The sequence below is a fragment of the Trachypithecus francoisi genome, unplaced genomic scaffold (genome assembly GCF_009764315.1).
Source record: "Trachypithecus francoisi isolate TF-2019V2 unplaced genomic scaffold, Tfra_2.0 Contig00353, whole genome shotgun sequence".
In the NCBI taxonomy this organism is placed as follows: Eukaryota; Metazoa; Chordata; class Mammalia; order Primates; family Cercopithecidae; genus Trachypithecus; species Trachypithecus francoisi.
The window spans coordinates 46,329-61,888 of NW_022680587.1; the positions used below are offsets into that span (position 1 = coordinate 46,329).

The 15,560-nt window shown below is 37.3% G+C and overlaps 1 protein-coding gene and 1 non-coding gene across 2 annotated transcripts; one reads left to right on the plus strand and one right to left on the minus strand.

Moving 5' to 3' along the window:
* Positions 1–461: 461 nt before the first annotated feature.
* LOC117083444 lies at positions 462–596 on the minus strand. Its single transcript, XR_004437086.1, has one exon. It is a non-coding gene; the product is annotated as a U8 small nucleolar RNA (small nucleolar RNA).
* An 811-nt stretch (positions 597–1,407) lies between these two features.
* Positions 1,408–14,929, plus strand: LOC117083437 (aldo-keto reductase family 1 member C3 homolog). The gene is made up of 9 exons (XM_033211086.1): positions 1,408–1,573; positions 3,390–3,557; positions 4,414–4,530; positions 5,783–5,860; positions 6,305–6,427; positions 9,101–9,210; positions 9,480–9,645; positions 12,831–12,913; positions 14,704–14,929. Exons 1-9 carry the CDS (start codon positions 1,490–1,492, stop codon positions 14,744–14,746), a joined length of 972 nt encoding a protein of 323 aa, XP_033066977.1. The 5' UTR covers positions 1,408–1,489; the 3' UTR covers positions 14,747–14,929.
* The last annotated feature ends 631 nt before the right edge of the window (positions 14,930–15,560 follow it).

Genomic DNA, 15,560 nt, shown 5'->3' on the forward strand with positions numbered 1-15,560 from the left:
TAAAAATCGTGTTGAGAAAAAAAATCTTTCCTTATGCCAGTATATTTACTTGCATAATTATCACCTTTAGTTTTGTAATTATAAGATTTCTCAGAGCCTGGCTGGGTGCAGTGGTTAATGTCTGTAATCCCAGAACTTTGGAAGGCTCAAGTGAGTGGATTGTTTGAGGCCAGGAGTTCATGACCAGCCTGGCCCCTCAATGAGTTAGATGGACTATTGTACGTCTCTTCCCCTAATCTCTTGCCCTTGGCATCAAACTACATTTCTACTCAGCTCCCCCATAAATAAAAAAGTTTATTTTAGTCAATTTCAGATTACTTCTTGATGCGTCCATGAGACAAGTAGGGGCCTTTTGATTCACCATGTTGCTGAAAAGCGTTCAATGATTTTATATTATATTGTATCAATGTATAATAATTTACCTATTTCTCAACTTACTTTTTGGTTATTGTTTGAGGAAAAGTAAATAGAAGCAATCAGGGCATTGCAAGTTCTGACAGCTCCAAGATGTTGAAATGTATTGTGCAAACTACATTTGTCATGTTCTAATATGCCCTCCAAAGGAAGAAACAAGTGAAAACTATCCCATATGAAAATTATTCATGCATTTATATATAATTAATTTCCAGTTTTTCTTTACAAATAATGTTTAACAAGATGGAAAATTATATAAAGTAGTTATCAGTTTTTTGGCTAATTACTTCATGATAGTCTCTAATAAATCTGGTCGAAGAACAAATACTATTAAGGCACTGCTTGCATATATTAAATGATGTCCAAACTCCAAAAACTGTTAATAATTAACACTCCAAGAAAAACTGCGTCAGAATTTCTTTTTTACTTGCACCCTCATCAGGATTACAGCTTTATCAGGACTGCACCTTTATCAGACATGAATCTTTCTCTTACAATGCAAAGAAAGAAAAATCAAAATAAATTTTCTGATTGAAAATGTAAAAAGGGAAATATTTTTACAGTTTTAACTTTAAGTTTTTATTGAGAGCCAACAATTTTAAAAATTTTCATTAGTCATTCCTTTAAATTATGTGTATGTGAGAGAAAGAGGTAAGATGTTTAATTATTTCAAATGATGCAATATAAAGAAGGGGCATTGTCATGGCATAAACAAAAAAGGTATTTGTAGCTGGAGGTTTTATAGTCTAACATGTGGTTGCTGTTTGTTCTAGAAATCTTTTTTAATAATTTAAGTAATATAGAGATTTCAAATAGAAAATACTTCAGATAAAAATTAATGAGTTTATTATAACCATATATTATAATAATTTACTTAGGAATTACCTTTGATAAGAAACAAGTGAACTGGATGAAATTTTCTCCACAGACCGTATAAAAGTGCCTATGTACCTCCTCTTACATGTCATTGGTTAATCATTAGTCCCTTTGCAGGGGGCCATTTCCTGCCCATTGCTTCTGTAATCTCTGAGGGGAAGAAGCAGCGAATATTTGCTAGTCAGACAAGTGACAGGAAATGGATTCCAAACACCAGTGTGTGAAGCTAAATGATGGCCACTTCATGCCTGTATTGGGATTTGGCACCTATGCACCTCCAGAGGTAAGAATAATTTCTTTTAGTTTTGAGATTTCCAAAGAATAAACCTAGTAGAAATGAAACCCATCTTGGGTTGTAAGGTTTGTGTTCCTGCCTTACTCTGAATGACTCGCAGGTCTAGGTTTCCTAGGCTAGAAGAAAACAAGTAGTCAATCCTTGTTCAGCATTGAGGTCCGTTCCTGTGGTCATGTACTGCTTATTTTTAGTTTGTGCACTGTTTCTTCTGTTCGTGTCTACTTCCCAGCTTGGCAGAATATGTAAAACTCAGCATTGAAGAACAGTGTCCGTCAGCTCCCTCTGGTGGAGATTAATTGCAATAGGAGTGATTTCTCTGTTTCTGTAACTGAAGAAATCTTTCCTTCTTCCAAGAACATACGATCCAGAGAAATATTTATAGTAAAAATTACTGGATATAGTGTTTACAAAACTGTTGGCAGAGTATCACTATTCTGATGGGCGTTGGTAAGCGCCACCCAATATTACTGGACCTGGACTAGAGTTTCCACTGTACTACTTTCACTTAAAAAAAAAAAAAACTTCCTGAAAGAAAAAATACAACCTCATTTTAAGTAAAATCTAGAACCTAACAAAGGAAAGCCTAAATTCTTAGTCCTTTTCGTATGCATCATATTTGTATCAAAGTGGTAGGAGTGGTCTTATGACACAAAAGTGAACAAAATAGATACCTAATTTTCTAGATAGAACTACTAGAAGAAAACTTGTATCCCAAGACTGTCCTCAGGCTACTAAGTGTGTGAATAGCGACTAATTATCGAAATTTGAGTCTCACTTTATCGATAAGTTGTGATGATCTACAAGGATACATTTTCTAGACCATTGACAAAAATGGTTTAATGTTTAATATAAATTGGCATGGTCTGGAAGTGAAAATAAGGACACCACTGAAGCGGCAGCCTTGGTAAACCTTTGAGTTGGTATCTAGTTCCTTGTAATTTCAACGAAAAAAGAAAGCTTCTTAAATACATGTAAAAATGGAAAACAGTTTATATTTTTGTCATTTAAAAAAACCCTTCAAATCTTTATCCAAATTTGTTCAATAAGTCAGTAATTTTAAATTTCACTGGAATTCTATCTTTCCTGAAAGAGATAGCCTTATTTTTTTATGGCAGAAAGGTACCTTACTAAATTCTTACAGATATTGGTGAATTTTTAATGTATAAACCGATATCCTCAGAGTATATGTCTTTACTCCTAGTGTTCAGTTCTGTTGTGTAGCCAGAATGACTGTGCAGAAAAGACTTGACATAATAGACTACTATTCACAGATGCATTATCTCCCATGTGAATGCTAGTCGGGTGGGTGTAACTAGCACCCAGTCAAAATCTCAAGAACTGAGACATCAAATAACGTCTCTTGTAGACAGCATTTCCCAAACATGATGTTGGAGGAAGTCTGAGTGAATGTTCTGTGTAATATCACTGGGAGAGAACTCATATGAGCTTGAACTGTTTCCCTTCTATACTCTGTGTGATTTTTACCATGTATAATGTCACTATATTAAAAAAATAATTAGGACTATTTGAGTCCTGTTAACTTTTCCAACAAATCACTGAATCTGAGGGTGTTGTTTGGTACCTCCATTATAGTGATCAACCAGAAATTCCTGGGACTGAAGGTAAGTTTCTGGAATGCTCAACCTTTATTACTAACCAGGAAAGACCCAGGCAAACTGAGATGGAATTTTCACCCCACATAGAGACAGGAGGAAAAGCTGATTCTTGTAAAAGTCAAGGCTTGTGCCTGAACTACCTCTCAGCCACACTGATCACCAGATACTACCTTTGGTTGCTTCTCCAGGTTCCCAGAAGTAAAGCTTTGGAGGTCACAAAATTAGCAATAGAAGCTGGGTTCCGCCATATAGATTCTGCTCATTTGTACAATAATGAGGAGCAGGTTGGACTGGCCATCCGAAGCAAGATTGCAGATGGCAGTGTGAAGAGAGAAGACATATTCTACACTTCAAAGGTACTGTTCCTATGATGAGCATGTGTGCACATACACTTAATGTGATTGTGTGAAGATGACAATTCTATGACTGGATCCGTAGTTGTGGGTGAATTTTGCTTCTGGGTTCAAATTTATTCACACCTATTCACATATTAAAACTGAAATCAAACTCAGGGAATGATGATCACTTTTCATTTTGACTGCGTTCCAATTTATGACCTGAAAGTCCCTTTACTTTTTTGAGCTCCAGCTGCCATCAGTGTGATTTGACATGCGGTATAGAATCACAGAGAACAATAATCATGCTATGGTTTTTCTTATCTCCTGGGTAATTTTCTAAGATTTCTTATTATTCTCTCAACTGCTATCTTTATCAGTGAGATAGAAAGCAATATAAGAATGCTCTGGGAGTATTAAATAATAGATACTTAAAATGTCCTAAATTGTGTCCAGCATAATGAACATGTTCAAAACTTGTTTTACCCCCCTTTTAGGTTGCTTTAGTTTCTAAGCAACATCAATAGCTATTCTTAAGCATTGGGTTGAGTGGATAGAAGAATTAGACTGTTAAAATGAGTTGTAAACTCTACCGAAGATAATTCAGGTAACAGCATGGTTGTTACTTGATACTAATTTTTGCATTTTAAGAATTTACTCCTATTATTCAGTAGATGTACAAACTATTCATCCAACATATAATAAAGTTCATAAGGATAGGTCAGAGCCAAAGGAATCATGAGAAGGAAGAGAATATGTTTGCCAGTGGTCATAAATTTTGAAGCAGTAGAAAAATGTCTGAATATTAGATGGCACGAACTAATAAGATTTGCTCAAGTATTCATTCAAAATCACCTCCATTCTTGAACCTCTGCAGCTTTGGTCCACTTTTCATCGACCAGAGTTAGTCCGACCAGCCTTGGAAAACTCGCTGAAAAATGCTCAATTGGACTATGTTGACCTCTATCTCATTCATTCTCCAGTGTCTCTAAAGGTATACAGGTTGAGTATGAGCATAAAATTGCACTTCTGCTGTCATTATAAACATTGTTTATATGGATAGTTGAACAGAGCTTTTTCTTAGGAGGATGTAGGGATTATTACATGGAAAAAGAACCATAAGTATAACACCTAATTTCCTTTCTTTTGAGTAAATTTTGAATCCTACTTCTCTAATGCACACCTACAAGAGAAGAGAGTATAGCAACCTCAAAGTCTCTTCTTTGAAAACTTGAGGAAATTACAATAGTCTTTTTCAAGGCACTGTCTTAGTTATGGCTTTTGAGTCCATCTCCTGGGATGTTCACAGACACAGAGTTTCATGCAGTTGTGATGCCCAACAAAACTGCTGCACATGTGGTACACAATGAGTTTCCACCATCTCTCACCATTTCAAGCTGAAGCAGATTTGGCAGAAGCCACTATGCATGGTTCTTACATTAGAAACCCTTAATGTGGACTTGCAAAGCTTTATTTTTCTGCTGCCTCTTCTTTCACAATAGAGTTTGAAGCTGTATTTAGCCATGAATTACTGTGTAGTGTATAACTTTTGATTTAAAGTTACAGGAAACTACTCAGGCTATTTAATGCAAAAGATTTTACTGAGTTATGTAAAATGGGAAGTCAAAGACATGGCTACACTTAAGGATATGAAATAGTCTACAAAAATGTGCCCTTTGTCTACTCTTATCTCTAAACTCCAACACTTTTTTTTATTATTGTTGATCCAAACTTTTTCATTGGTGGCGATTATGGCTTTGGAGCAGTTCAAGGCTCATGGTCATCACCCTAAGAGAGCTCCTCTGGGTCTCCCAACTTCTGCTAACCCTGTGTGATTCACAGTCCTACCCATAGAATATCAAATCTTCAGTTGGTCTGATAATCCCACCAGGTACAAGAGTACTATCCATTATTTTTGGATATCAAGGTATTTCCAAATCAAAGAGAGGTACTTCGAGGAAATTATAAGGGCAGAATAAAGTGACATAAGTCAACTATGAAACTCGATTAAGACCTAGAAAATGGTCCTTTTCCATACATATAACATTTGTAAGAGATTAGAGGAAGCTTGTCTCCTGAATACATTCCTTACACCTTCATATGTAAAACACATAGCACACATCACTTTCTGGAGCATTGTACCACCTGTCTCATGGAGGATGAGTGTCCTTAAAGGTATCTGGGATCACAGCTATGGGTGGGGAAATTCATTTGTGACATCATTAAAATGACTGCTTCTATTTCAGCCAGGTGAGGAACTTTCACCAAGAGATGAAAATGGAAAAATAATATTTGACATAGTGGATCTGTGTACCACTTGGGAGGTGAGTGCTTGGCAGAGAGGACACAGAGAAGGATGACAAAAAGAGAAAGTCTGTTTCACAGATTCAACAGGAAAGAATGGAATATGCACCACTAGATCTAGAAATTCAGAAACTACAAGAGTAGTTTTGGTGAGATGAAGGGAAAAACACATGAGAGGAATGTTTAGAGAGTGGGGCACAAGACTTGGAGGAAAGGAGAACAGGAATCTCTTTCCTTGCCTGTGCATTAATCTATCCATTTTCCTAAGGAAGAGATAGAAATTCTTACTCTTGCTGCCACTATCTTCTTCCCCTATTTGCTATTTGAATTTTTCTCTTCTTAACAATCACTGCTAGCTATTTTCATTGTCATATTTTGAAAGTTGTTGCTCTCACATTTCTGTCTTGCATTTATCGTGATAAGCCAACTGCACAAATAATTCCTCACAACCCCTTTCTCCCCAGGCCATGGAGAAGTGTAAGGATGCAGGTTTGGCCAAGTCCATTGGGGTGTCAAACTTTAACCACAGGCTACTGGAGATGATCCTCAACAAGCCAGGACTCAAGTACAAGCCCGTCTGCAACCAGGTGAGCTCCCTTGGCCTCCTCTCCTTTTGGTTCTTCATGCCCCTCTTCCTGTCCTATTGCCAAATATCTGTTTGTTTTGTCCCACTTATCTTTGTGAAGCAGAAGATTCTAGAGAGCAAAGCTTCTGTCAAGAAAGGCATGCAGATTTCTTATTTGTACCCTGCTTGGAAAAGTATTAGGGAAAAATTGGAATGAGTTTAATGTTGAATTGTGTGTAATATTTAAGGGAGGTCCATTTTATCAAGGAGGCCTGGAATCATCAATTAGAACTCAAGGAAAGGTGAACTTACCTCTAAGCTATGAAAGATGACCAGAGAGTTCATGGGTGAAGGTGATTTGGAGGGAATGGTGTATAGATATGAAGCTATGAAAAGATGAAATGAGCTGTACATAAACAAGAGAGTTAGAATAAGAGAAGAGAGGTACTAGGGGTTTACATGGAATTTGGATGCCTGAATGCCTCTTCTTGATATTTCAAGAATTCTTGACCAGGGGCATAGATATACTAAAAATTAGCTGCAGACAATGAAGGTCATCCATGTCAGAAAGCGAAAAATTAGGCTGGGTGCAGTGGCTCATGCCTGTAATCCCAGCAGTTTGGGAGGCCGAGGCAGGCGAATCACCTGAGGTTGGGAGTTCGAGACCTGCCTGACCAACATGGAGAAATCCCTTCTCTATTAAAAATACAAAAAATGAGCTGGGTGTGGTGGCACACACCTGTAATCCCAGCTACTTGGGAGGCTGAGGCAGGAGAATCGCTTGAACCCGGGAGGCAGAGATTGTGGTGAGCCGAGGTCATGCTATTGCACTCCAGCCTGGGCAACAAGAGTGAAACTCCGTCTCAAAAAAAAAAAAAAAAAAAGAAAGAAAGAAAGGAAAAGTACCTGTTTATGGAGATAACTGTTCACAGTGGATGAAACCAACACTGAGGAACTTTAGCAGAACATAGACCTGACCTATCATTGCCCGTATCTTAGTCTGCTACTTCTCTTTGGGGTCTGTCATCCAATCAATTTTTTAAACACATCTATCCTATGCATGGTTTTTTCATAGCTTAGGAATAACTCCTTTTTTTCCCCCTGAGTTATTGTTGATTCCAGGGCTCCTTGATCAAATTGACTTCCCCCAAATGTCACAAAAAAATTCAAAATTAAAGTCACTCCACCTTTTACTAATTTACACTTTTGTATTCTTACTTTCATACAACCTAGAGCCAATGAGTAAAGATCTACAATTGAAATATGAAGTATATAAAATTGTGAATTTGGCATAATGATACAGTTCCATCATATTAAAATAGAAACATTAAGAAAATTAATGTGGTTTTAATATTAGTCCTTCAATTTTTTATTATGACAATTTTCAAACTTTCAGAAAATTTGATAAAAATAATACATGATTCAACATTATCATTTATATTCAAAATTGTTAACACTTTGCCACATTGCCAAATATTTATGGCAAATATTTATGTGGGTACATCTGCATAAATACATATAATATTTTCAAAACCTCTTCAAAATAAATTGGAAAGATGACAATTCACCTCTACAGGCCTAAATATTATGTCACAGAGCTGAAGATATTCTTCCAGTTACAGTATAATTACTGTATCTAAGAAAACTAACTGCAATGCCTTCATGTCATTTAACATCCAGTCTATATTTGAATTCCCATTGTTTAATGGAAATGTCTTTTATGGCACTCCCTTTTAAAACAGAATGGAAATGAGTTATGAGATGAGCTGTTCTTTATAATCATATGTTTTCCATTCAGCAATTACTAATAATCCACTGGGTGATAATTCTCAACAGAAGAAGACATATTCCATGACAAATTTTCACATATGATTGTGTATATATCACTAATATTTTTGTATTTTATGGTTATTATTGTATTATTTTTTGGAGTTTTTAGATAATCATTTTCAATTTTAAAAACTTATTTAACTATTCTTATGTGACATTTTACTATGAAAAAAATCTTTCACCAAATCAAAATGAAGAACAAATATTTCTCAAAGACAAAGTAAAAGTTTAATACTTTCCTCTAAATGTCAATTTCCTGATAAAGAAATTACTGTAATAACCACCAATGGTAGAGGCAAATTATTTTGTTCTTTCTTGTTCTCTCATTATCTCACGCATGACTATGGACTTGGACATTTTTCCTTAAGATTTTTAATTCATTTTATTAATTTTTGTCAGTGCTTATTCTTACCCAATGGGTAAATTTTTTTCTTGATGCTGAAATCTGTCAAACATCACCAGTGACATTTCTTTGAAAGTAGTGCTTTTGTCTTTCAGACTTGCCCCCATGAGTCCTTGACCAAATTCTTGCTTTCTGGCACAATCTGATGCCAAAGGCTCTAAGAATCTTACTGTATCCCAGATATGGAATTTGTTACATCTCCTTCTAGTTATCAAAGGTCTTTGGAAGCCAGGGGCTGATTCATAGATGAGCTTCTGTTCAGAAATGGCATTTCTATTTATACTTTTAGGAGATATGGATATAAAATTTATTTCTATGAAAAAGAGTATTACTTGACAATAATATCCTTAGCTCAGATATAATACTATACTGATTATTATTCAGCTTCTTCACTTTCACCTTTTTTATATTAACACAATTATTTCATGTAAATTGATGCTTCTCTCTTTTGGTCAACTGCAGGTAGAATGTCATCCGTATTTCAACCAGAGTAAATTGCTAGATTTCTGCAAGTCAAAAGATGTTGTTCTGGTTGCCTATAGTGCTCTGGGATCTCAGCGAGACAAACGATGGTAATAAAAACAATGGGACCTTTACATAAACCTCCATTTTGCAGAAAATTTTTTAGTCAGAGCATCCTCCGTTTCCTGTAGTCTCAAGTGGCTCAGAGAGAGGAGAGAACTGCATTTCTGATGAGATCTGAGATGATGCTAATGGTGGTGTTTGGGGGCCTCGCTTGAGCAGCTCTGGTGCAGAGTGGACAACTTACTCTGTTTAGGGAACTGCTTAACAAACTGCATCCCCAGCCTCAGGGCCTCAGCATTTCTGCCTTTCCTTCCAGGGTGGACCCAAACTCCCCGGTTCTCTTGGAGGACCCAGTCCTTTGTGCCTTGGCAAAAAAGCACAAGCGAACCCCAGCCCTGATTGCCCTGCGCTACCAGCTGCAGCGTGGCGTTGTGGTCCTGGCCAAGAGCTACAATGAGCAACGGATCAGAGAGAACGTGCAGGTGAGGAGCAGGGCTGTGGGCCTCAGGGCTGCTGCACCGTGTCCTTCACACGTGTGCTTCTTGTAAGGCTCTGAGGACACCCTTGGTCCAGCTCCATTTCCCTGTATTTCCTACATGAACGCTTTGCGAGCATCATAAGGGTTTCTTCTACTCTACCACGGGAGATGCAGCACAGGTAGAGAGAATTAGGATGGGACCCAAAAAAAATGGAGATTTTTACATTTCAGCATTAAGTTGACAATCTACTCTACATCCCTGCACCAGGAACATCATGTTTTCATGTTGTGTTTTTTGTTTGGTTTTGGTGTTTGCTGTTTTTCTTTATTGAGACGGAGTCTCGCTCTGTCTTCCAGGCTGGAGTGCAGCGGCGCAATCTCGGCTCACTGCAAGCTCCGCCTCCCGGGTTCATGCCATTCTCCTGCTTCAGACTCCCGAGTAGCTGGGACTACAGGCGCCCGCTACCACGCCTGGCTAATTTTTGTTTTTTTGTTTTTTTGTTTTTTTTTTAGTAGATATGGGGTTTCACCGTGTTGGCCAGGATGGGGGTTTGGGGGTTTTTTTGAAACAGAGTCTCGCTCTGTCTCCCAGGCAGGATGATTCTCCTGCCTCAGCCTCCTGAGTAGCTGGGATTACAGGCGCCTACCACCATGCCTGGCTAATTTTTGTAGCTTTTAGTAGAGAGGGTGTTTCGCCATGTTGGCCAGGCTGGTTCCAAACTCCTGACCTCAGGCGACCCACCTGCCTTGGCCTCCCAAAGTGGTATTACAGGCGTGAGCCACCTCTCCTGGCCTCCTCTTCATGTTCTGAAATGAGGAGTTGCATTAGGTGTTCATTAGTCTACCAATCATTGTGGAATTTTTATTTCCATTTCTTTGTACACTCAGTTAAAACGTCACATATTTCATCACTTGAAGTTTTCTGTTTGTGTACTGCCTAAGTCTTTGACTATTAGTTGCTTGTCTTTTTTTTAAGTATAGGAGACCATAATTATACTATTAAATAGAGTTGTTAAGCAAATCACCCTCAACATAGGGATTTAAAATGAAAACCACTTATTTTCTCAGGATTCTGTAGTTAGTAGCGCGGCCTCAGCCTGAACTTAGTCAAGTTCTGTTCTTGGCTGGGCTCTCTCTCACGTGTTTGCAGGACAACGAGATAGCTCTGCTTCAAGATGTCAATGGGACATCTGTCTGGGTGCCGTTTTCTCCTCCATATAGTTCAACCTCCAGCCATCCAGTCCAGACTTCACTTCACCACATGGCATGATCCCAAGGCAGTAAGTGGACACATGCAAAAGCCTTTTCATGTCTAGACTCAGGGTTGCCACACCATTGCTTCTGGCAAATCTTACCCACTAATGCAAGTTACAGGACAGGCCAGACTCAAGGGATGGGTAAATAGACACCACCACTTATTGGAAGGCACTAGAAATTCATATAACCAAGCAAGTGGATACAGGGACATGTGACTGGAGGGAGTATTTCTTATTAATCTATCTCATATATCTGACTGATTAATATATGATGGATTAATATATATGTGATAGGTCAATATATATGATGGAATGATACATATATTATAGTTTAATAAGATATATATGATAGATTACACATATTATATATACATATATATATATTCTAGGTATTAATCCTTTAGAGATTTAGATGTATTATTGAAGTACCATCTCCCAAATTGCATCTGTGTTGTGATTTTCTCTGTAGTTATGTTTTCATGAACAAAAGTTGCTACTTTTCATGTAATTAAATTATTCATGCCTCTTTCCTGTGGTTGATGAGTGGCATGTCTTTTATTATATTGGGAATGTGACAATCTTTTAATATGTTATCTTGCAAAATTGGTAATTCTCTTTACTTATAAATTAGTTGTAAAATCAAATTAATTTCTTTTTCAATGTAAAATAAAAATCCAAATATGCACATGGAATTTCTAAATTGATATCAAAAGGTCCCACCAATAATTATTGAAAAGCATTCACATTTGCTCACATATCTTGATTTTTTACCTCTACCATAAATGAAACATTCACAAATAATATCTTGCCGCTCTTTTGTCTTCAATTGACTTACTTTTCTGTACTGTCTAAATAGTGAAAGGTCTTGCTACCAGAATGGTACAACTTTTATTCTAATGCTTTATTTTATTTGATAATATTTTAATTATTCTTGACTATTTTGTTTTATGAAATTTTGAAACATCATTTTAGTCTTTGGTTGATATTGTAATGAAACTGCCGCTCAATATGAAAAGAACTGACTTTGTGACAATATTGAGACTTTCAACCCATGATGAATTTCCAACTATTTAAATGGCTTTTTTAATATATATTTCATTAATTTTGTAACATTCTCCATTAAACCATATGTATATATTTTCAAATATTTATCCATAGAATACTGAAAATTATTAGAATCTCTTGATAGCGTTTTCCTTTTTTGTGGATTTTCTAATGTATAGAAATGTTAAAAGAAAAATGTAGTGAACACCTTTTACCTAGACTCATTGTTAACTTGTTAATGTTTTTTATTCTCTCTCTCTCATTCTCTGTATCACTATTACAGAGTGATTTATTCAATTTACAGATTTATTCAATTCAATGTGTTAGCAATTAGTGACATCTTCTTGATATTTAAAGTCTCTCAAATTTAGAGAGTGAGTTACACTTCAAGCCTGTATCTGTTTCCTTTAAACGTGAAATTGTTAGTAGTTAGACCATTCCTGCCTTGAATTATGTTGAAAACAAATGTTGTTTGCATTATACCTGTTTATTAAAGAGATATAGAAATTCAACAATATCTATCGAACTTACTACATAATCTTACGCTATTTAAAAATTTGCCTCTAGATTCTTATGGGTCTTCTAAGTATATGACCCTATCGTGTGTGCACAATGTCAGCTCTGTTTTTTCTCCATTTTATGTTGAGATTTTCTCTTTGTCTGCAGTTTTGTGCAGTTTCGGTATATAATATCTAGGAATGGATTTCTGCTTATTTTTCGTGTGATATTCATTGACCACCTGAGTGTCTAGAGATGACTTCTATAACTGTTTAAAACTTACCAATATTTTAAGTATTGTCTCTGCACCCTACTGTCTAATATACTTGTGGGTTCACAATTGGCAATTATGCAATCTAAAAATAATAAAAGTTTTTTATTTCTGTGATAGGTTTTTGAATTCCAGTTGACTTCAGAGGACATGAAAGCCATAGATGGCCTAAACAGAAATCTCCGATATTTTAACAGTGATAGGTAAGTTTCCTTTGTAAATGAGTGACCTAATTTATTTTTGGAGAAGAAATGTAGGATGGGTGTTGAGAGTGACCTCCATACCAGAGGGACAGAGGCCAATGTGAGTCAGAGGTGAGACAGGAGCTTTCTGGAACTCTCCTGCTGGATTCACTCCAGAGCTCTGTTCTCTGGCAGGGTGAGTGGACAGGGATCAGCGTGGGTCAACCTGTGCCTCTGCTCTCCTGATTCCATGGAACTTTTCAGAGCAGCCCACATCATTGCCAAATCTGCACCTTCCATGTAGGCCTGGTGTTTCTACCACTGGACATGCTGTGGATACTGCCCATGTCACCTCATGAGATGTTTCCAAATCTGTGCTCATATCACATTCTCCCAAACCTGCTCAGCTCCTTATCAAACCGAAAACATTTCCATCAACTTTGTGGTCCAGGTGCCAATTCCCACCTCCTTCATATGGAATTGCTTGCTAGATCCTATCAGTTCAGCATCTTTTATTATTTCAAATGTTTTTCCTCCTTCTCCTTGCGTGTTTGTTCATGCCCCAAACTCTGCTTTTGCCTCCAGAAAGGCTTCCTTAGGGAGTGAATAGGAGTGCTTGTCCTTGACTTCCTGCAATATGGAGATCTCAAGGCAGAGAAATTTTTAAGAATTAAAATCAAAGAAAGAGTGTGGAGGCAGAAGCTCCATTGTTATATACAATTTATAGCCAATAAAAGATCTTTCGTATTCTTTCATGGTCTAAGGTTCTAGGATTCATAGACGGTCATTCATGTAATGAGGGAAAAGCGAGAAGTTATGGCCGGGCGCAGTGGCTCACGCCTATAATCCTAGCACTTTGGGAGGCCAAGGTGGGTGGATTGACTGAGGTCAGGAGTTTGAGACCAGCCTGGCCAACATGGTGAAACCCTGTCTCTACTAAAAATACAAAAATTAGCCAGGCATGGTGACACTTACCTGTAATCCCAGCTACTTGAAAGGCTGAGGCAGGAGAATTGCTTGAACCCAGGAGGCAGAGGATGTAGCAGTGAGCTGAGATCACACCACTGCACTCCAGCCTGGGTGAGAGAGAGGCTCCATCTCAAAAAAAAAAAAAAAAAAAAAAACAGCAGGAAGTTATGTAAACTGCTGGCAGTGGAGATTTTAACAAGTGATAGGGTGAGATAGTGTGTGAAAAAGCATAAGCACGGAGGCCCTTCATAAGTGCTGAAAAATTGGTAGGTTGTAAATTTTTTTAGTTTAGAGGAAAATAAAGAATAAAAAAGGAAACCACATAAAAGAAAGGAAGAATAGTGAGCATCAGTAATTCTTATCAATTAAAAATGTAATAAGATGGCATTTATCTGTTCCTTTATATTTCATGTTATTTCTATATAAGAATTTTTTAATGCATTGTAGCTCCTTGAATATTAGACCCCATATCATATACAACAATTGCCATTTCTGAATCTTACAAAATATATTGCATACAGTAGGCTGTAGTAGGCAACAAGTAAAGAAAGTATAATCAGAGTATCTCTTTGCTCTGCTGACAGATGTACAGGAATATACTTGAATATTTGACTTTGTGTGTTTTATGTGTTACCTTCCAGAGAAGGGAATGATTAATTTATTATTTTGAAAATACATATATTATGAAGCCATGTTCATAAAGGGAAGAAAGGCAGATTCTACAACCAGTCAGAAAATAAACTTCTTAACATTCATACTAATGACAGCTTCATAGAAATCACTTTACTACTCCCCTAGTAAGGGAGTCATTGCATTCATATTATACATTATTCTCTTTTCAGTCTTGCTAGCCACCCTAATTATCCATATTCAGATGAATATTAACATGGAGGGCTTTGACTGAAGTCTACCAGAAGCCCTGTGTGTGGATGGTGATGCAGAGGACGTCTCTATGCTGGTGACTGGACCCATCACCTCTACTTAAATCCATTCTGCTTAGCAACTTTAGTCAACCAGAGCTAAATCCACAGGCCAGAAAGACAATAAATTTTTATCATGTTGAAATAATTGAATTTTTTTCCCACAGATTCTTTACCTACTCTGTTCTGTTAAGAGAGAGTGTGTGTGTATGCATGTGTGTGTGTTTTCTTCTGGCTCAGTAGGAACAAAAACTATGATTTGCCTTTAAGTTAGGAGTGGGAGTGGGGGAATAATAACCGTTTATAGATATGCTGTAGTGGGACTGCAGTAGAGCTTTCAGCCTCTAGAGAAGGAGCAGGTGGCAGGTGTGGATCAGTTAGTGCCTCTCTAGCTCTTTTAGGAAGAACACACACAGCATGAACTCTGGAAGGTGAGCAATATTGACAGGATGACCAGCAATCCACAGGTTCCCTACAGCAGCACAAGGGTCAGAGCTCCTGGAGCCTGGGAAGGACGCATCCCTGTGAGAGGGGTAGTCAGGGAGGTGGAAGGGCACCCACCAAGGAGAAATAATTGAAAGAAGCGAGGGGGGAAGTTAGGAGAAGGGAGTCAGGCACATCTCTGCTTGGAAAATATTGGCACTTTTTTTGATAATCATACTTTGTAAATAAAACTTTCAACAATGTTTTTTTTTTTTTTTTTTTTTTTTTTTTTTTTTTTTTTGAGGCGGAGTCTCGCTCTGTCGCCCAGACTGGAGCGCAGTGGCCGGATCTCAGCT

Coding starts and splice junctions, on each gene's coding strand:
- LOC117083437 (XM_033211086.1), top strand. CDS start 1,490: ATGGATTCCAAACACCAGTGTGTGAAGCTAAATGATGGCCACTTCATG. Junction 1,574..3,389: donor GCACCTATGCACCTCCAGAG/GTAAGAATAATT, acceptor TTGCTTCTCCAG/GTTCCCAGAAGTAAAGCTTT. Junction 9,211..9,479: donor TCTCAGCGAGACAAACGATG/GTAATAAAAACA, acceptor CTTTCCTTCCAG/GGTGGACCCAAACTCCCCGG.